Source organism: Bombus huntii, chromosome 5, assembly GCF_024542735.1.
Source record: "Bombus huntii isolate Logan2020A chromosome 5, iyBomHunt1.1, whole genome shotgun sequence".
NCBI classification, from domain to species: domain Eukaryota; kingdom Metazoa; phylum Arthropoda; class Insecta; order Hymenoptera; family Apidae; genus Bombus; species Bombus huntii.
The window spans coordinates 13,638,097-13,661,398 of NC_066242.1; the positions used below are offsets into that span (position 1 = coordinate 13,638,097).

Sequence of the window (23,302 nt, forward strand, 5' to 3'; positions counted from 1 at the left end):
AACCTTGTCCCGTAACGTGCTAATGCGATTGCAAAGTTTTAAGTGCGCTCCTCCGCGTTATTTATTGCATGGTCCAGCTTTAATGGACAACGACATTGATTCTAACACCTATCACTGGATTTACGATGTTTAAACACAGCTGATACATTAACGACGATTACTTTGCGTGTTGACTAACAGTAATTGTTCAATGAAACGAGAAGAATACGTTGCTCGATAATGAATACTAAGAATGAAGAAATATTCAGGTATAATACTCTGCAGATACTCTGTTATAAATATTTTCGAGCGGGCACGTCGTCAACGAAACTTGTCAACGAAGAATAGTTGCAATATGTCTACTAGATGTTCATGTAGTTGTTACTCTGGATTGGATATACAGGAGAAAGAGGAAGAGAAGAAAGAAAAGGAGGGATCGAAGAAAGTGAAGTCGTAAGAGGAAAGGCAGACGGAGGAGAAAGAAAAGAAGAATAGGAGAAAGGGAGAAAGAAAACCAAGCGACGGAAGAAAGCCAACAGAAACCATGTGTCGGAGTAAAAGCATAATTTTCTTTTATTACCACGGAAACCGCCCTCGTCAAGACCTACCAATTTCGCCTTCGAAAAATCAACCCCCCACGGATTCTATTACGATCGATTTTACACGTAATTGCACCGTAAAACCAGAAGAATAATCTCCATTCTTCGAAGGTCAGGAAGATCGAAAGCTTTAATACAGGTCTTACCCTACGCTGTTCTCGGAAGCGCAGGGCGAAGGGCATTAAGGACAGTTTCGAGGGGTCGTTGTCACGTATGTCTGTATTATACTGTGTTTGCCAGCGGATTACGAGAGTAAAGTACGCCAGTGCCGCGACACTGTTTGCGATTGCCACGTTCGCGGTTATTGGGCCGCCGTAACGTTTAGTCCGCGCGATTATGCTAAATTATTGTTTACAGGCACCGTATCCTATACGTCTATTTACCATGGACTCGCCGCTGGCCGGTCGTTAATGCCGTGCCAGCTGGTCATGCGCGATTCTCACCGAGACGAAAAGCAAATTGCCACGAAATTATCGCAGTTTGATGATTTAGGAGGCAATATGGTAGAAATTGACGAGTTTAGAATTTGTTGCGAGGCAATTTATGAAAAATACGAGAAAGTACATTACAGAAGTAATAGTTGCTAAATAGCAGTTGCAAAATTCTTCTCTTGCCTTTCCTCGGTCGTAAACCCGAAAAATCTGGTTTACAAGATTTTTATAAGATATACTGTAAGTACTGATACTACCTCAACCTAGCAAAGAGTCGCGACTAGAGAGGAGATTATTGGCGAAACTTGGAAGCGTGGAATACTCAGCGGTGATACCAGTTTCCGGAAAAGTTTGCAGCATCAGTTTATATCATTTTCTTGACTCTCCGGAAGCAGCATCGTAAAGTAAAACTAGCTAGAGCAAAACAGATACTAGCAGAGGAGTGTGAAGAAGAGACGAAACGTGACGAAAAAAGTGGCGGAAAAGTGCAGAGATTTTAACAAGAGGAAGGAACTTCATCGAGAAAAGGAAATAAGCATACAAACTTAAGAAAGAATATAGGGTTACAGTCTGGAGCCACGGAATTGTTGCTTCATGCAATGCTGTGTTAGTAATCACGTAAAAGATACAGGATGGAAAAAAGTGGACGATGAAGCATAGAATCGAATAATATATGAAAAGTGCTATTACACGTAATGATTTACTCGTGTCTTGCTACGAAATATTCAAATAGAGCCAATTTAACGGACTTAAAAGTTCAGTCAGATTGCATAAACTATTCGGTTAAATCTTCAATCGCGAGCATCGGAAAGCATAATTTCTTCGCAGCTTTGTGCCTGAGTCCTTTACACGGAGCACCAAATGTTCTTTGGGAATTCCGCAAACCCCTCTCTACCGTAGCTTGCAACAGGTAAGTCGGCGGTTAGATGGGTCTTCCTCTCTTGCGGTATGCATAATGGATGGATGGATCGAGGGGTGGCACAGGGCGGTACAGAGAAAGCGAATCAATAGATGCTACGAGGTTACCGCGCGAGCGACGAAGAGAAGCTGAGATCGTCTCGTAGAAAAAGGAAGGGAACGACGAGATCTCGATAATTCCGGTGGATAAAGAAATTCCTTGCAGGACGGGCAATATGTCATGAATTTGCTACCAATGATGTAAAATGTCAAAAATCGAAAAGAATTTTTTAAAATATTCCTAGAAGTACAGAGATCGTTTGGATAAGAAACATATAACAGATATATTGAGAAAATGGATAGAGCGATCTTTTAAGTACTTTCTTTCGCAGTCGTATAATTCCGAATTCGATCTATCGCCAACATTAAATGCCATTATATCGTAAGTTAATTGACAATTGACCGAACATTGTGAGAACGAGCACGTGATTTCGTGCAACGAATTCGGCACCGGTGGCACGACACACGCCAGATGGCTCGATCGTAACATGCGACTTATTACGTGCTCCACGTCCATTAGCTGTGTCGTTTAAATTGCAAATAACGCTCCAATAAGAGACAACAAAGTTTTACCGTGCCGTGCTATCGGCAACTTTGCTCGAATCTAAATGTTACTAATTACGCGAAGCGAAACATTTAACGATGACTAGCCAATAGCTACCCCTTCAAGGTTTACATGCGCGTGACAAAGGGGTAATTACGCTGTGTACCTAGTTAACAAGGCTTTCCGTTAAGAATCGTAACAGTCACTGATTGCTACGGATATCGCAAAACCCTTGCAACCATCCGATATCGTGAAAACCTTGGCGAATATATACGAAATGAAATGTAATCGGTACTTAAAAAACAGAAAAATTGGAAGTTTTATGGAAATTTAATTAACTCAATCACGATAACCCATGTCCGAATATCATTCTCTAAGTTTAACGAGCAATTTTACGCGTATCGTTTCAGTGACGTTCAATAGCAACGGGAATTCGATTAATTCCGCGTTCTATCGGCTTGTGAGTGTACGATTTAGAACTGCAAAAGCTCCATGGTTAATGGGCACGATATTATTTCGATGTCCATTGAGCGCGTCGTTCGATTACTATCAGCGACGTTTTTCTGTTCGTAGATGTCGCAAGATTGCTAAACGCTTCTGCAAAGTTTGAAATTTCACGCGCACCGGTACAACAGTAGCCGGGAATTCCGCATCGATGGCGCGCAAATGAATGGGTTAATTCAATAATAAATCAGCGGGTCCGGTTGTTCAGCGACGCGTGAATTCCATTATTAACCCTAGCAAGCGCGCAAGTGCGATCATTGCTGTAACATTAACAGGCTATAAAATACTATAAGTACCACGATGCGTTACCTTTTAAATTAAACAGAGTTTCCGGAATCCTACTATAGAAAAACATGCAAATTTTATGGGACATTTTCTTCGGAACGATGTAGAGCTGGTCGAGACAATTTTACCGCGTACACAAAACCGTTGATAGCAATTTACGGTACACACAGATCCAGGTAGCGCGTAATTGAGCTTCGTACCGCCCGCTGTTGCGTTATCGTTCTCTAAACGCATTTCGTAAACGGAAACCGAGCAGATTTTGTGACCACGTTTCGCGTTATGAAACTGACGATGTGACGACCGCATTAGCGACACCAGTCCGTTCTGGAATTCCGCCCTTTACCTTTTCACCTGGGAATCATTAGCGTTTCCTCGACTGATTTCGTATTACGCGTTCGCTGTTGAATTAATTTCCTCGGTGTCGGAAACTGTTCGATTGCGATGTTTCCTGTAATTTTATCTGTAGAGCAATTCTTTTCTTTTTTTTTTTTTTTTTTTTTTTTTTAGGAATAACCTTCGATAGAAAATAAGACAAATCTCTGCTGCTTTCATGTACTAAATTCCAACCGCCTATCAGGCAATTTATTAAAACTATTTTTGTAACGGAAATATTCATTCAGGTCTCCGACGTAGAATCAATATCTGTTTAATTAAATTGCCGACACACGTCGGCCAACATTCGTTTTGTAAAGCGGCGGCGTTGCCGCGAGAAAAGGGTCGACCCTCTTTCTTAGAGCAGCGTGTCGCTGTCCGTGAGGGTGGACGGGGGCAATGCATCAGCGGTTAATGAGCAAACTTTAATATTCTCCCGGACTAAAACTCGACCCGCCACCACCTATCTTCCAACGACCACGAAGCAACCCTTCGTAGCGAGGTTGAAACACAGGGAATGGGGAAGAGAGTTGGGAACGCGATCGTACGACTACCATAATTATTGTGAGCCCGGCAAACGAAGAAAGAAATGAAGGTGGGTTGTTAAAGCCACCTGGAGGGCTCACAGTCTTCTCTTCCGTGTCAAACTCTAGCGTTTTCATTAATCTGGCGAAGGTCTAATTAACGTGGATTCCATATACTAAAAACGTTGAAAGTGTCTTCAATTCCCTTGCGGGATTAATAAAGAAAAGTGGACCTTCTTAGATCAGCGCAAACTTTGGCCAGAGTTTCTTTGTGACACGACAGTTTTGACTCTAAACTTGGAAGATCTCTAGAACAGATTATCATTAGCATCTATTATATGCCTGGGATTCTCTTCTGTACAAAAATCAAGTTGTACGCAGGAGGAAGAGAACCATAAAATAAAAGAAAACGGGAAAAACTTAGAAGAGTTAGAAACCAAAGAATTAATGAAGTAACCTGAGTCATAGAGAAGGATATCGGTCGTTCCCAAACTCTGTGAAACCAGCAATTTTAACAGCGCTGAGATCGCCATGGAACAATGAAGATCGAAAAATGGTCGAAAGGAGAATATTCCAGCATGTTTCGTTTGCAATGGCTGGTACAATTTCAAGATGTATGCGTGAAACGGGTTAGCCTAGGAAGGGATGGAACTGTCCCCATCCGATGTTCGTGGCATCGTAAAGCGGGTGTTAAGCCCGAATATGAAGCTTTTTCGCCAGTATCAGCAGGAAATTCTGCAGTGCGGCGGCCAAGAATGTGCTAACGACACGCTGGGAAAGAGAAGGCGAAATTGAGGGGGAGGCAAACCGTCGTAGCAAGTTATAACGTTGATTTAGTGCTTGTAATTACGACAGAATGCATAGCTTTCCAGCGACAGAAATGCCGGACTTTCGACATTTTTTCTTCGTGCGCGCAGCTTTACTTGCTCCGCGATCTTTCAACAAAATTTCAGACAATCGGTCTATTTTTTCCACTGTCAAGTCGTATTCGTTGTCTCCTTCGCGCCATTGAATAACAAATAGTTTCTATCTTGGCGGAAAGCGGAAGTGATTGAAAAAGGAAATAGAAGAAGTGGCTCGTTGAATGAAATCGCAGCACAGTGGACTGGGATTACCAGTGGAAAATCGTTCGTTACCGGAATCGATGGTGTGCGATCAATCGCGAAGCAATTTTAATCGAAATAATTCGCTCGTTGGACGAGATGGTCCTGTAGCCGCGGCATTTCACACTTCCGCTAGATGAAAAGACAAGCTTCCTGAAATTCTGTCGCGATCCGTACTGTACATTTGGGAAATGAAACTTTGTCCGTTCGATGTCATTAATTCGCGGATAATAGAGAGCGGTTCATACGATGAAATTTATCTGTGATTAAATGTGCTTGGATTTGCTTGCTCATTCACCTGGTGGCGAATCAACGATTTGCTTCTAGAGGAAATGAAAAGCGCTTTTACGATAGTGCGACAGCGATGATCATAAATGCTGATTATTATGAGTAACGTTGAAACAATGACGTTGGATACAGATTACTTTGTATAATATAAAATTAAAGAAGACTATATACGTTCTATCTCACATAAACAATAAACGGATTCTAAAGGGAATTTGCACTTAGGATAAATGAAATAGATCAATGTACGATCAAACGATCACAAGTCATTTTTAGCCTTCCTAGTAGGAGCCGATTAAAAATTTTTTTACAAATCTCTACATGGATCGTGCTCTAGCATCTTGGTAAAATCACCAAATTTCATCTGTACTAGATTAGAACAAACTACATTTAATATCCAATGTGTATCCTACATTTAGTATCCGATCTTCGTGTGAATTTGATCGCGAAGCTGAAGAAGTGCGAACGCTGAAACAAGCTTGTCACGTCTAACCGAATCCCATCAGCTTACGAGGAACAAGCTGACAGCTACACACCTACGAAGTTACAATCAACACGAAAAAAGTCTCGAGGAGAGGTGTCGGCTGACTGGAATCGCTTGCCAACTTTCCTACGGCTGCCTATTCACTCACCGCCGGGCCAATCTTGAAGCCATCACAGCTTCGAATCCTTTGGATCATCGCCAAATCGGCTACCGAATTTGCCAGATTTCGTTTTGTACAACGATTCAATGATATTCAGATTAATAATAATAATAGAATAAAGATCTTCTAGACAGTATAATTAACGGCATGAAAATTGAGCATATCGGGAAGTTGCTAATTTCTTAATTTATTTCATGCGAAAAGAACGATGTTTACACAAAAACTTATAGATATCCATGGTTTTATTTCATAAGCCGCAACCTTGCCATTCTTCAGGCTGAAATCTTAAATTTCCCCTTATCGGTATATCCGTGAACTTCGACTTTTTGTTCATCGCAAGTTCTGCACTTCGTTAACGTTTACATTAACTCACCGCAAAGTTATAACTGAACCGCCATTTCTGGTAGAGTTCTTGTCTCGGGGAGTAGCATTTTTTTGTTCTGGCTGTGCGAAAAGTTTGTGGCGGTAGTCAGGAGGCGAGCGTCCGCTCGGTTGAAACGGATAAAAGTGCGCTTTAAACAGCGAACGAAAACGAGGAAAAGAAAACGAGGACGGCTTTCCACGTGCCGTGCTTACCTCGAATTCTCATTCAGTTTGTTACACTGCTGCGACAGAATACGTTGAAAAACAGTCGACGAAAGAATTCAAGGACCTTTTTGCACTTCGAAGTCACACATATTTTCGACTAAAGTCCGTAATAAATGGTAAACGTGGAAACGCGCGTGTAACTGTTAAGCTTGGGTTCAATCTGTTACTCTTTTTCGCGCCATTCTTCTTTCGACAAGAACAATGTACTTATATAGTACGTGTAGCGTGTGGTATGCTCGTTGTCTAATGATACACTAACCCATCCTACGTTATACCGATACTATCTTACATTTACTCTACCGTAGAGACACTCCCACTTTGCTTCATTACCTTTGAAGCTGGCTACGTTGCGTTTGTCTAATAAGGAACAGCTGCACACTGTCTTACCTGTCTGAATTCGCTATCGGAGTGATCACAGAGATTCGACACGATACATTGAAGCAGAGACTGAAATGTAGGGTCTTAGCATCGCGTAGTATCGATCCTTGATGAATGGAATCGATCAACTCCGACATGTAAAATCACGAAAGGGGGAAACAGGAAATCACGTTGAACATCTCTTTGGCGAAAATGCAACCATACCGCGGAATTTGGATCACAGCTTTTGGATTGTGCAGCATTTCCATTTAATCGTTACTCTCCCGCACGATTACGTGATCTATTCATTCGGTTATCCGTTTGCCTGTCTCTATGTGTCGGATACACTGCACGCGGATTGTTGCACTGGATGCTTACGAAGTCGTGAACAGAAAGGAAGGACACATATAGTATAAGCGCAATTTCACTCGAGCATTCGCGAACAGCTTCTGAAACTCGAGGATGTCTCCATTGTATTCGTCTAAGAGCTTAGGCGTAAAGTAGCGCTTTGTATTCACATTTCGTGATAATTTACGGTAATTTAACTGCGGCTAGAAAACAACAACACTACTGTTGAAATTTTCATCTGACTATTGCCTGAACATAGACAGATTCTCTCTACCTTATTGCCTCAATCTACTTCAAACAAGTTTCCTGTTGCACCTATAAACAGTTTGTTCTAATTAGTATGTTCGACGAGGATCTTAGTGATCGAAAGGTCCTTTTTGCTAGGCATTGTACCGTCGAAGAAATTAATACGATGACGCCTGCACCTCCTTCTCGATCCCAGCACGATACGCGCCTCTTTAAGCACTTGATCCACTAAATCCGAATTCGTGACTATACATTGGCCTGTTGGAACTTCTGTTCAAGATACTTCAGCTGAAAACGGGTCAGGGACTTGGTGCTTTAAACGCAAGTAGCACAATTGGGGCGTCCGAGAATTACCATTTACCTCTTTAATTACAGAATTAAAGCGGATGGGAGATTCTTTCTCTGCCAGATTCAGAGGGACCTTTACACACCTCCAGCTTTACTTTTTCTCCTTTAAATTCGTTAAAATTCACCGTGATCCTAAATGAGGTCTGAAAACAAAGGACTACCTAATATTTTGGGATCTTTCCTAAATGTTTTACGAGTGATGAGGTTGATCCGGCGGCGTCCAGAGACATCCGAGGCAACTCGGACAGAGTTCTTGACCGATATATTTTACGTTCCTGATCATTCTGTGTGCGATTCTCCCGCTAGCACGCGAACCCACGAGACCAATTTCCGCGATTATACGCCAAACAGGAAAATATTTTGCCGCCTGGGAGAGCGATTCATCAAACCGCTTCAAAATCAAGCGTCACGAAATTTAACATTTATCCCCTGCCCAGCTATAAATCTCGCGGAATCGTCCGGCCGAATAATACGCAGCCACAGTTCCCCATTATCGCCGCGGAATACTCGGATCGATGGTTTTTTGAAGCGGCATAGCGCGTCATAGAATTCGGTCAATTGGTTCCGTCGATTAAATTCCGCTTCGCCAAAAGTCCGACCACCTCGATGCGGGATCCAATTTTTTTTTTTTTCTAGCGCTGCTATTCGTTACCGGATAACCGCACGGTTTTCTTTGAAAAATTACGTTCGACGAAAAAGGGGATGATTTTTCATCGTTGATGGGACCAGTCAGCTTTCCCTATCGGTCGTATTGTTTCCAACGATTTGAGAGCTTTGTGAATTTTGTGGATCGTTTTTCACACAGCGTTTTCAATGTTTACCATTTTTCCCCGAGTTTTCGGTGTTCGGAAGCTGTCTTAAAGCGAGGTTTTCATATGTCTTGTCGGAAAAAATCGAATTCTCGCTGGCAAACTGAAGCTCTCGCCGCATGTTTTCTCGCTCGTAAAAAGAGCATGTTTGTTCTCCATCGGTTGACACCGAGATCTGCCTCCCTAGAGGCAGAAAAGGTCGCGAGACACGAGCAGCTATCTGTTTCGTGCACCTACGTCGCTTTCAGCTTTCGAATCACTTTAGTGCCATCCGTGTGACATTGCCGAATAAAAATCTCTCCTGCAAACTGACATTTTTTACGATCATCTTGTAATTATTTTTTATTTTAATATTCCTGCGACATCCTTTTTTATATTTTCAGTATCCTATCGCAACACTTTTACAGCTATTTTTAACAATATCGCGCAATTCAACATGACTTCTCATAGTTTCTGATTTCAAAAATCACTAATCATATACCAAGGAAAAAATCTAATCGACCTTCGGTATCTCGATTCGATTCCCATGAAAAATTCAAGTGTCGTCAAAGGATGCAAGAAGCGCGTGTACTGTTCCTGTAAACAACGGCTTGATTGCGTATTACCTGCAGAAAACAGGATAAAGTAACCGCGTAATTGAACCGATGTCGCAGTATGGGACAACGACCCCTCTCTTGTATGCACGGAACCACGGACAAGCAAAGTTCTCGATAGTGAATTATGCCGTGATCGTGTCCCGAATCCTGGTAAGCGAATCGCCGACCACATTCTGAATTCCGTGGCCGTGTTCTTCCAGCCTGTCCGTGGCCGGACTGGGAACGCGCGAACAAAGCGCACGTCGCGGCTCGCGGCTTAATTCACTTTCGATTCGCTACTTGTTGCGTTAATTCGTCGATGCCTGCGGATTGGACGCGCCTCCTTCGAAGCCATTCATTTTCCGGAAAGGTTAACGAGTATCGACAACCGGAGACTGCGCTTCGATTAGTTTGGTCATCATCGCGTAACGTGACAAGCATGCTATTTGAGACAAACCATACAGCTTAGGAAGCTTCGATCTGTCTTTGCTAGTATGATAAAGAGACATCGATAGAGAGTATATTATTCGATCTATTCATTGATATTGGCAGAAACACGTTGCTTTCAGTTAATTATCTAAATAATACCGTCGATATAAACGTTGCATTTTGATCTCTGTCCGTTTCTATAAGATAACGTATAAAAATGAAACAAAACGCTGTATAGAATCATTATTACTTAAAGCAAAGACACTTCCGCCGAATAAATGGGCATATCCTGAAAATAGCGCAGCTGTATTTAAAAAAACGGATACTTTGAAGGTTGAACATTCCACTGCTGGAAGACATCCTGGATTTATGTAAGATTCCATTTGTCAAATAGATCACTTGAAATTTACGTAAATGAATTGTGAGGAATAGTAATAGGACACGTAGAGAATATCTTTCGAATACGAAGAGAAAGCAGAGTGAAATACGACTGAGCAGCAGTCGGTGGAACTGCGATCGGGCTATTCGAACAAGTCTCCATGTGCATACGTACGTATCTAAACAACGATTTACGCTTTCCTTGCAGGAACCCGAACGTGATCGATCACCACAGTCGAAACGATACGCTTCTGCTCGCCAGCCGGGAGAAAAGCCGTTTCCGTAGCTTGACGTGGGATCAATACGATCCAGTGCACCAGAAATACTTGGAGATCGGTAAGTCACTGAACACCTGAAGTCCTCAAATCACTCGAGTCGCTAAGATCCTGTTACGCGAATTTTACGACGCTTGCATTTTTCGTTTGACCATCTAATTAGAGGGTAGCTTCATCGGGCGGGCGCACAGTGCTCTACGGCACTTTCGCTATATGATTTCATTTAGAAGACCAGTAATACGTGGCTCATGAATCATATGCGAGTCGAATTAACGTGAAATCAAGGGGATAGCCGCCAGAGGCATGTTTCCATCGCAGTGGAAAAATGAAGTGCCCCCTGTGGAAACGGGGTTCGTGGCTCGCTTGTCCAGCTTGGAAAGAGCCGAGAGGGAAAAGACGTTTCGCGAGATCGTTTTTATTTTCAGCGGCTCTCGAGCACACGGCAGATGACGTGAAAGGAACCCTTTGACCTGGAAAAGAATTTGCAGCCTTTTTCCCCGCCGTTTCTTTCCTCTTTCACTCTTTCATCCATTCCCTCTCCGTTTACACTTTTCTCCTCTCTCTCTCTCTCTCTCTCTCTCTCTCTCTCTTTCTCAACCGATGTTTTTATCTTTTTTTCCCCTACTCTACGCGCCGCGTTTTTTGCCTCGTAACGTAAAGATGAACGCCAGCATAATTCCATTAGCATTTCAAGGCAATGTGAAAGCTCTAATTAAGCTAATTAGGAGTGTTTCATGGCAGTGATTCGCTTGATACAACGAGCATCACGGTTCAAAAGGAACGCACGCGGATGTGTAGCGAATTGGAACAAAAATGATATTCCGACAGGTGTAGCTGAAACGAGAAATAAACTCTCTCTGTAAATAACTGACCACGAACATTCGTTTAATGAAATCATTAGAGCGATGCATTCACCCGGTGAAATAGCGAAAATTCGTTATCAAAGGGATGAAACTGCCACAACACGTGTACAAGGTTGGAAAGGAAGAGCCTTTTTCAGTGGATGAAGATTCGCTCAGCCACGATCGTCCTTCCGTGAACGAATTCCCTAGCTTTCCATGTTTTCCCAGTTTCCAGGAACATCTTTTCACGGAATTCCGCGTCTACGTGACATGATAGAGTTGATAAAAAAAGAGAAACGTATCTATATTCGTCGTATTGGATTCTTATTGTATTCCTCATCAACGAACACCTTCATACGCTCTTTCAAATCTATTGATGGGAATTCGAGAGGCAAGAAGAAGGACACGGTAGTTCTTATAGCCATGAATTTTTCTGTTTACACGTGGAAGACATTAGTCAAAAGAAATTGAACGTTTCGCTTGATTTATCGAGAAAGATTGCCTCGTTCTCGGAGCGAATTTTGTCACTGACAATGAGAACGATCTAAGAGATCCGAAAAGAAAATTGAAAAGATCCTTCGAAAATAGTATCGTGGTCGTCAGATGTGATTAAACCGTACATTATTCAGGTCGAGATTAATATTAGTCCTGACCGATTCGCATATCCTGCCAGTAATAACGGGTTGATGTAATCGTCCTCGGTACTGTATCGAGGCCGGACGACCACGGTGAAATATTGAGCTGTCAAGTGTGTGCCAGCGGTGTATGATACTTGAGCGCGGTAGAAACTCGGCGAACGTATCAGACGATCGTTTCATTAATGAGTGATCAATAGTTGGACCAGCGTAATCGTACCGACTGTTGCTTAACCGCAGCGCCGGCCATCGGCTTCGATACCCTATCGCGTATAATTTATTATTATCGTTAACCCCCGTCATTTGAAATTCATTAGGCGCTAATTAACCAGGCTCCCGCTATTAACGATATTATCAAAATTTCGAGACTCGTCAACGAGTGCGATGAGCCCGAACTTTATTATCACCCGGCTACGCATCGTTCATAGATCTTTGATCATATCCACCCACTTTAGGCGTTCGGCTGCGGTTTAAACTAACTGGAAACTATCTTTCGTAAACCTTGTCATTTTACATAGAGAGGTATATCGTATATATTCGTGAAAAATGAAGATTATTGGCGAGAAACTTTAATTAGTTTAGACGTCTCTAACAAACCAAGTTTCGAACAAATAGGAGCAAACAGTTTCGATACTCGAAAAGGAATAAAAGAGAAATTCTAAGAAAGTTGACGTATAAGGTGCGGTGGCGAGCGTCAGTGTAAAAAGAGCGACTTCTCGAGTAGATCAACCGAGGGACCATTCTTCGTGTACCACGCTAAAAAGAGAATAGAATCTTTTCGATCAGCGACACGAGCGGCGAAACAGATCACCGGTGCGGTAGTTCCCGAACGATTCACTGGCTGCTCGGTATCGGCTAAAGAATCGGTGGGCGCGGCAGGGACATAGGTAGGAGTCAGCGAGACACGGCGGGACACGGTTGCAGTTACCATTTCTCAGGGAGTAGTGAAAAATCACTGTGAAGCAATAGTCCACATTCCGTAGCTGTTCCCACGATCCTTGTAGAGCGCGATCCGTGAAAAATGGGCCGTGAAAATGGACCGGAAAGGGAGGACCATTAATTTTTTTCCTTTGTCTTTCTTATCTGGCCGAATGAGCTCGGTTTGGATCTCAAGTCACTGGCCTCTTCGTTACCAGCCAACCAGGGAGGAAACAACCCTCTTCTCGGTCCAGAGAAACCACATCTCTGTAGGTAACTTTGTTTTCCTACAGACACAAGCTAATTAATTTAGTTCCATAAAGGGGATGACGACGTTGTTTAGGGACCGTGAAACGTTGTGTCGGATGAGCTTGTTTAGTTACAGCAGTTTAAGAAGGGTAGAAAGATTCTTCCGTTTGGAATTGATGTCACGATTAATTTTCACGCGAATGAGAAATTTTAATCGGTACGCTCCTTGATGTGTATATCTGACGTGTAATATATATTAATCGATATTCTTTCGCTATATTAATACAAATACAAACGAAGCAGAGTAAGCTTTCTTAATCCCGGGACTTAATTAACTCCCCGAGAAATTAGCCAAAGTACTACACGTCATCGTACTCTTTCCTTCTCAGAGTAAAATTTTGATTAAAAACGCCTCAAATGTAGAACGTTTTTGAAAATCGTCGATTACGTTTTTATCGATACTCTAAAAGCGTTTCTATCGATAATTGAATCCAGCCAGCAACTTTGTACAAAGCAGATACCTGTATAAATCTTCGTTCCACGTGACCAACCCTTATCTTCGATACAAACATATCCCGTTTCGCCATCGATTAAGGTACCAACAGTAGCCCCGTCGCTCGCACACACCTAGAATCAACCGCAGGACTAAAACAACATTCGGTCGCTATAATTTACTTGTAGTACACGTCCCACCCGTTTTCCATCCTCTGCATCCACCGCACGTAAGCAAACTCCCTTAAGCATTGGCGATGCGAAATTCCAAGAACTCGCGATTTCGTACACGTCTTCTTCGGTCAAATATGAATAGAGAAATAACTTCAAAAGGCAAGTGCCAAGAGAGAAACGCCAAAATGGTACATTAATTTACCTTTGCACGTATAATCATTTTAAAGTAACTCTTTCGTTCTTCTTCTACAGATTCTATTTACGGTTTATCTTCTACTATCTGTAAATGTTTAAAACGTTTCTCGAAAGTATACGATAGACCATTGTACTTTGATGCAACTAAACTTTCCGAAGATTCCGGACTACGATAAGATCTAAACCACTTCTAGCCGTTCGAACAGTTTGTCAGGCGATGTCGTTCCGCATTCGGGACCGCATGCATCTAACCGTGTCCGAACACAAACACGTTGTTTCGAAATCGCAGTTACCGGTCTCTCAACGGGGGTGTCGTGCACGCGATCGCGTAATGGGGGTGTCGTGTGCCACAGCTGCAAGGCAACGCCGCCCAAACTCGCCTGTTTGCAAACTACACGCTAACACATTTGCTGCATCTGTACAATCCGCCGCATTGTTGTTGTAGTCTTCCTCGTTTGAAGCGTCTTCTCATGGTAAGTTGCGAAGAAGATGCAGAAGTGGAGGAAAAAAGAGAAATAGAAAATGGAGGTCTGGCAAAGATATCCGAAGTTGAAACTTTCTTACCGTTTAAAGGATCCACTTTACAGCAAGCTTCGCGCAAAGTGAAAATAATTCCCGGAGATGCGCAGAGCGCATAATAATTTACTAAAAATTCTATTTTCTAACGATAAAAGAAAACTATTTGAAATACAGATACGTAACGCGTAATATTAAAATATTGGTTGCAAAATACTGGAAATTAAAACAAATTTATGCTCAAGTGGAAAGAATATAAACTGAAATAGATAATGTGGGCAAACACGATATGCATAGTTCGACTGTGCATAGAATCGCTTTGACTGTGACCGTGTCCCTCTTCCTGCTCTTCTTCTGCTGATTTTCTCCATGGAACGTATTCTCTAATACCCTTTCTCGATCATATATCGATAAATAATATTTTGGGAATTATAGCAGTTTGTGGAGCAAAGTTATATCAGACAGGGAAATAGAGTTGATGAGAACTAATCATATTTTCACTTCAGCATATGGGGGAAAGTTTCGATCGAAGAGTATGAAAGTATATCAACAAACCATTTGAAGATGAAATTACTTGAGTATGGGGGAGGATTAAAAGAGGTAGAGGAAAAAGACGGCAGCATAGAATATGCATTAGACGTTTATAGGATATTTCACGAAAGAAATAGCAAAGGACTAGCAGCAACGTTGCATATGTAAACATCCCCTTGGTATTTTCCCGTGAAACATTCAGGCGCTTAAAATGGATTTAAAATTTCCACTGCCTGGTTGCAAAAGTATCGAGAAAAATAATTCACCTACGATGAAGCAGCTACAAATCGATCAGCGTGTTCACCTTTCGCGAATGTTATACATCAGGCTCGAATAAATCATCTTATCGTCGATGCTATGAACCCGACGTGCGCTTGAATAATATGATAGATATATGAAATGAAAGAGAATTCGCGTTTGGCACGTTTCGATAGTGATACACGAATGATTGACACTCTGTGATTGAATGCGTGAAAACTATCTATGGCTGTAAAGTTTTATAATCTGTTATTTATTATTTTAAAATCAGCGAATATGCGTGAAAATATAACACTGGTAAAAATGGATACGCGTTATGAAAGTTTGTATCGCGCTATAGCTTGAAAATTCCTCCATTCGAAACTGTTATAGTCCGAGAAATCGTGAGACTCGTCGTCGCGGAATTTTACAAATTTAGCATGTAAGTTCTAAATTTCTCTTGAGTTCTTGAATTCTAGGAATTTTAATTACTTCGTCGGCTACCCCAAGTACTGGCATAAGACATGAACTTTAAGGATTATTACAGCCAAACCTCAGATGAATTGCGCATGCAATTCGGAAAGATGCGCAACGACAAAACTAGTCGTTATTTCGTCATTTCCTTCGCTTCCGTTGTACCATCGTAACCGTAAAAACGCGCGTCTACGTTTTACGATTCTTGCCATAAATACGTCCAACAAACCGACGTTTGCTCGCATCGCAAAAGGATCGGCCGAGATCGCGATACTTTTTAACTACCGACACTCTTCCAGGTAGATGCGCAGCGATCGAATGAGAAACGACGCGGAGAAGTCAATCCATAGGCATCGTCTTGCAAACAACCGGTTTCCGTGAAGCCAGCTAACGGCTCACCGGAAGGCGGAAAAAGAGCTTAAGACCCAGCGTTATAGCGGAAGCCGGTGAAACGGTGCGGTGAAGGTTCGTTAAACGTAACTTCACTGCAAGCCATCTTCCGCAACGCTACTTCCCCGGCTCTTCGTCGAGCTTTTACGAAGTGAGAGTTCCTCCTGAACCGGTGGAACTCACCGGAAGTCGATAATCGCTTGTCATGAATCCAAAATTACGTAGTTATATCGCGCCACGGTACATTTGCACAAAACGCAATTTAAGGAGATAATATCTGGTGTGGTTGAACCATTTTCTTTTTTTTGGGGGGGGAAAGAAAAGTGGGGGAAGAGGAAAGGGTTTACGGAGTGGAGAATATATCGTAGGAGAAGAGAAAAATCGTGCATTTCGTAAGACGCTTTTGTTCGTTCACCGCTTCACTCCCCTGTCTTCTTTTCGTTCGGTTGGATTTACGAGCCCGAATTCAACGAACACGGATTCGGAAATGAAGTGTTCTCCGTACAGAAACGGAGGCGCAGCCATTGCCCAGTGGCAATGTGAAAACTGAAAAAGAGCAGCGGCTGCGACGTGTTATTAAAATTCGCAACTCTGCCGGTTGAACGTTTACATCTAATTAAAAACTGTGACAGCTTACATTTCTTTATGTTCATGACCAAGGAAGTTGTGCACGCATAACTACTAAATAAGTAACGAATTCTGCTTTGCTGTCTTTCCAGTAAAAAAATCTCTTTGTGTATATCTCTGTATACATATGCTATAGCTTTATTAAAATCTTTTAAGCAGATCGCACTATCAGAGGTTGTTGATGCAAATTTGAAAGACTTTTGGTCACGTTCATGATACAACAGCACGATAAAAATCCAGAACCGATCGTTCATAATCTTTTTTAACATTCGACGCATCTAGCAATAATCTTCGACTTATGACAAGCTACTACCACGAGTTTTATCTCCGAGGTTCGAATTTATGGCACGAACGCTTGGAAGCGCCATTTTTGAAGAATGGCTAGGGAATAAGATGTATGGGCTGACCGATCATTCAAGGCAAGGAGCCAAGGCTGAAAATCGACATGTTGTCGCCAACCTTTAGGTCTCTTCCAATGTTATCGTGTGTATTCGTGAAATTTATGAAATTCGGATCTATACTCGGCTATATTACAAGATGAAATTTTTTTTCAAACCGGTAACCAGCGAAACAATTCTCATCTACGCGAATTATAAACGAAAGCGTTATCGAATTGCTCGATCATGCCTGCGGCTTTTGTTATCAAGGGTGGTATCGTGAACTCTGATTAACGATAACGGCCAACGCGAGCCACGATACAGTTTCTCGTCGTTCGACGCCGTCGATTTATATTCGAGCTTTTATTAAACATTCCTCAGTCTCGGCGAAAAATACAACGGCGGGCTCGACGATAAAGTCTATTCGCGTATCAGCGAAAGTTAATTACGTGATTTCCAAGATTCGATTCTCCTTGTAAGATAAACAATACTGAGAATTTCATAAAACTAAAAAACTACAAACGGTGCAGTTACAAAATAATCACAATGAATATATTTCTTTGAGTATTAAAATTCTTGCTTCATTGCGATCGACGATCGAAAGTGAATTAATTCGCAGTTGTAATAAATTCATTATTAAAATGTCGGTACTTTTTCAATGTTAAGAACACTAGTAGCCAGAAGTCCTTGTTTATCATCGTCGTAAAGGATTCAGAGTATAAAAACACCACAAATGTGTTCCCCTCGCCTCGAGGCACATTGCGTTTTCGTTACAGAAATGCGGCATGCGTTTTAATTAAAATACGGTTATTAATTTAGTGGGTGCAGCCACTGCTGTGAAAATTATTAATAGTTCTCGCTATGAATAAACGTTCGTGTTAGTGCGAACACCGGCGCGGCGTCATAATGCAGGGGAAATAAGGGAAATTGTACAAGTTCATTTCCTTGAACGTTCATTGAACAACGAGCGGGGAGTAGCCTAGGAACGAATCAAAGTAAAATTTAATTGCACTCAAACTCTGCTCAACGTATATCTCGAAACTGCCCTCCCCTCTCTTCCGTAGGTGGTGGCAAATTCAGTCGAAACTTTCCATCAAAGTGTAATTTAGCTTGGAGGAAACTAAACGTTACCCAGATTTATTGACACCTTTTATCATATTATTTGTAACAGCAAGGACCATCGAATAATGGAAAATATGTATATAACTTTGTTGAGAGTACGATAGCTAAATGAGGGAAAATTTTGTCGAATGTAAATGCATGTCAATTATGACGAATTTGCTGCAAACAACATTCTGCATGGCTCGAATCTCACGAAAATAATTATTTTGTTCGACAAACTGTCAACGAAAGAGCGGCGAGCTACCACGATTGGGCGTATCAAGAATGTGATTTCGATGAAACTTCGGTATTGAACTTTCGAGAGGCTCGCTACAGCGACCTGTTTAATCTCATAAATTAAAGCGGGTCATCGCGACGTCGGAAAACAAATTTGTCGAAAGTTTGATTGTGTTACACACTATTGTGCGTGTTTGCCGGTGAAAAACTAATTTAAACTCTCAACCGACTAAGTTTACTGCGGGCGTTTACTTTGAATCATATTGAACAAATTTGTCTGCTAACGAGCTATAAGATATATAAGATATGTATCTATATGAGGTTGAGGACGAGAAGTTTAGAAGAAAGTGATTAACGATCGATACGTCGTTAAGCAAAAACCTTTATCACGCGTTATAATTTCCTTCTGAGATAATAGAAAACCCAGTCACGATTAATAGTAATCGTAAAATCGTGAATTCTCAAAGATACAATCGATAAACATCGTACAAACGGACTTTGCGAGAATTGTTCGACAACGTACTGTAAGGCGGAAATTCGTTAATTCCTCCATTCCATCTCGGCTTTCCAGATTTATTTTGCTGATTACCAGTAGAAAGTTTCGTTGGCCTCTCACATCGACCGGAGAGAAGTTTCGCCAAACTTTCCTCCTCGCACTTTGTAGTTGAATCCATTACGCGGATCCGAGAGGAGACTGATATAGATACATGTAAGACCATGCTTCGTTCCTCTTTATCCTAGCGTAGGAATATATTCCGGCAGGTCAGGACAACGACGACGATACCAGCTTCACGAGCGCTGAAACTTTTTCAGGTAACAAACATTGTCGTCCAAGCGCATAGCGCGGTACGGCACCGCGCAGCATCGCACGATACGACGCTCTAAGAAAGTTGTCGCCAGGACGCGTAAGTTTCACGTCTGTTGGCACATGGTTTACAACGTCTACCAAATCGACGAACTTTCCCGACGAGCTAACATACAGGCAAAGATTGTTCGTCGATTGAATTTGCATTTCCCATCGCGAACCTCGCACGCTTCTCTCGATACTTAATATGGATTTATTATGTTATTATAATAGTAGAGTACAAGTAGAATATTTGATTTGACTACAGGAATGCAGGCCTTGATAAAAGGTTTCTTTAGCTTTGTGGTTCTTGATATATATAATCTTTCGTAGTATTCGTTCATAAAGGGCACATACGATTCATAAAAGAAAAGACACACATGATGAAAAAGAAGAGAGAGGTTTATATACTTCCGTAGCATAATTCCAACTGTCGATGTCTTTGCGACGCGCATGTGTATCGCACCATCTCGGCAAGCAGCTATAGATCATACGTCGTTTCGTATATTTCGATAAATGGCGAACTCTCGCACTGTACATGACAGCTCTTACCACATTGTAATAGCGGTATAATATAACGTAAATTATGCAGTTCGTTTCGCATAAAACTGTTTAGTAAATCGCGTCAGAGTTAGAAGCGATTTATCAGCAATTTTTAAATTTTATCAGCATGAGAGATTCAATGAACGGAAAGATTGTTCCGAGTTACACGATATGTCTGAAATTTCTTAAGATTCTGAAGCAGGAAAGTGGTGCCCTGGCGAGAAAATTCATGCGTGTCATCTTTGATAGTTCGTAGTAAATTAGCGAGTTTGCCGATGGTAGCTTTTCGGCTGGTAGTTCAACTAATCTCGGTAAAAGCAAAATCTCGAAGCTTCGAAAGTTCGATGGGAGAGATAGAGGAGTTGGTGTTTAGCGCTTTATAGGTTTGCGATAGTCTCTGGCAGCGCACTCTTGCTCAGTTACCAATACTAACTCGACTTGCTGCCTTTAATCCCAGGCATAAGTAAACAAGTTCCAAAAAGAAGGGTCGTTGCTCAAGGGCCGCGTCGCAGTCTCGGCTGTGGCCTCGATTCCCTCTGATTTCTATTCGATTCACTTTAATTAATTCGTGGACAAATCATTGGCGTATTATTAAATACCGACATGGCACACGATAAAAGTTTGTGCATCAATCGTTTCTACTGGAGTTACCAATTATTCTGAATAAAACCATAAATATTCAATTCCAATAGATATTTTCCAGAATTAAACAACTTTTCTACTACAGTTTACGAAAACAATTTTTTATTTATCCCTTTAGCGGGTGTGAATTCGCGCGTATATCAAATAAATAAATTCTTATGACTACACTGTATGCAAATCGTTCGTCAACTGTTGCATGAATTCACATTAACACGCTGCCCGACTCGAAGTTTGATTTTCTGCCTCTATTCGCATGAATCGCTGCAATGGATATTGATAAAATAATAAATCGCAAGTTTATATACATATAAGTGCACAGAAATCGTTGTATTTATTTTAAATAATAAATTATTCCGTATCCAAATATTACGTAACGCATGAATATTTAAATAAATCTAGTAGAAAAGGAAGAACGTTCGAGAGTAGCTCCCTTTCTTCTTTCAAAATTTACGCACTTTTATCGCGTCGATTTCGGGTACAACGACGAACCGTAACTGTGAATATTAGCCAAACATCACGCACGCGTATGCACCAACATAAATCGTCACGTAGTATCACTTAGGCTACGCATACGTGCTCTGGTGAATTACTACGTGTTCTCTCCCTTGCTCTGACACGCTTTATCCAACCACGTCTCCATCCGTTGTATAGGCGGCCGATCTCTCTTCCTCGAAACGGCCCGTCCTATTTCTGCGTTGTTCTCTCGCGTCAACGATGTATTTGGCCACCTTCAGGCTGACGTTTCATGAGTAACACGTAAATTCCAATGCCACTGCTTTTATCGGCCAATAGCTTTCGCGTTGTTCGTTTCCTTTCTCTCCTCTGGGACGAAGAAATTTCTGAAACGTGTGGCAAACTTTTGCGTTGGTGTTCTTTGTTCTGCAAAGATTAAGCTAACGAGTAATCAGCGCAATAAAGAAGAAATTGTAAGACTGCGATTCTTCGAGGGTTGACTACGTCGTGCAAGGTGAAATAATAATTTCATCTATACGTTTTATATTCAAGGGATCGCGTCTACCGCCTCCGGCGTCGAAATATCGTTTATCCACTACGTGCCCCTTTACAATCTCATTGTCTCGTCGATTCGAAGCCAAGAATTTCTCCTCTCTTATTCTCCGAAATATCCTCGCTCTAAGCTTCCATCGAAAATGTGTGCAACAATGGCATAATACGCATTGTGCCGGGGTTGACAAAAATGGATAATTAATAAATATGCGTCGTCGAAGATTTGAAGCTATTATCTTCGGTTGTAATATCAACATTGCTTTTGTTACGTCCGTTGACTCCTTATGTAACCCAGAATCCATCTCTCGGTCGAGGCGGCCATGACCTGTGCAAATATATTTAATCGGACCGCAATGATGCTAAGGAATTCTAATAAAACTAAGCGTTAGGACCGTTAGTATCCTTAATCGTTATAAAATATATTCAAGTCGAGACGTTCCTTATGGTCAGGTAGAAAATGAGAATGTCGGTTTTTTCCCATGTTCAACGGTCATTTCTACCTGTAAGCGACCGGTGGTGGGGCGACCAATACCCAGCAATAGTTTGTCATTGGTTCATCATCCTCAGATCAGTCAACATCTCTTGACTGGTTTTCCACCCTTAGATCAGTCATCCAGTTAACTTATATCTATACGCACCAAGCGTAAGCATCGTGTCTACAAGTTGTTGGAACAAAGTGTATATTGTAACCTGTTAATCCAGTGTTATAATCAGTTCAACCACCTCTATTATCGAAATATGAACGGAACAGGGGATCGATCACTTCGTGGTGTCGATTATATAATCGTAACGGGAATTTACGAGTCCGGTTGGCGCCCTTCGTCTCTCCACGAACGGTTGAGCATTTTGATCCTTCGATCCGGATTACGTGTCATGTGAAAAGTGACCAGTGACATCCACCACCATACAGTGCCACGTAAATCCATTACAACCAGCAGCGGGAGCTTTTCCACTACAGCAAAGTCAGTGACGTCAGCGGCCGTCACCTTCGAAGAGGTATAACCCGTTGGTAGAGAAACGCAACCATGCAGTCTCCCGCCGCAGCTGGACAATCATCAGCATAACGAATTCCATCAACTTCAGTCTCACAACAACACGAGTGCAACCTTCGGAAAGGATCACCTTCCTCGCGAGGCACACGCCAACAATATTCCGCTGCACAGTGACGAGCAACAACTTGCAGCCGGAACAACTCCATATCGGGAATCATCGATCACACATGTAGTATCGTGGACGAAAGGCCTAAGAAATATCGGGCGAACTATGAACAATGTCGCGAGAGCCGAGGCGTCGTCGGGCCCATCAATGTGTCATCGGTCTTTTCAAGTGCATAGTTTCGTGGAAAAGACCTACGTGACCCTGGCCACGAGCGTCTGCAGAACACGTGTGCGGTGGGCCTAGGAAAAAGACAACAGAATGCGGCAACGACCAGAGCGTTAGTCGAGAAACAGTGTGCGAGTCGAGAAGCAGAGTGCGAGCTGAGCGGAGACAGAGGTTGCGAGTGGCGTTGCCGAGAGAGTGTGGATTGCGCTGTTTTCTGTGCGTTTGGCGTGAATAGTTCAGGTTGAACAACAATCGTCTTTTTCTGTCTGATTAACATCTCTATTGTCCACTCTTTGTAAACACATTATATCACGATATTACACACATCACGAGTGTCACCTTCGTTAACGAAGTACATTCGTCGCGAAGC

At 42.0% G+C, this 23,302-nt stretch overlaps 1 protein-coding gene across 3 annotated transcripts in view; it reads left to right on the forward strand.

Moving 5' to 3' along the window:
- The window catches only part of LOC126865621 (neuroligin-4, X-linked), a 262,423-nt gene that overhangs the window by 205,018 nt on the left and 34,103 nt on the right, over positions 1–23,302 (forward strand). For all 3 annotated transcript variants that reach the window (XM_050618365.1, XM_050618366.1, XM_050618367.1), the window contains exon 10: positions 10,514–10,641. In XM_050618365.1, the coding sequence (XP_050474322.1) occupies positions 10,514–10,641 (128 nt within the window). The remainder of the gene's footprint in view (positions 1–10,513; positions 10,642–23,302) is intronic.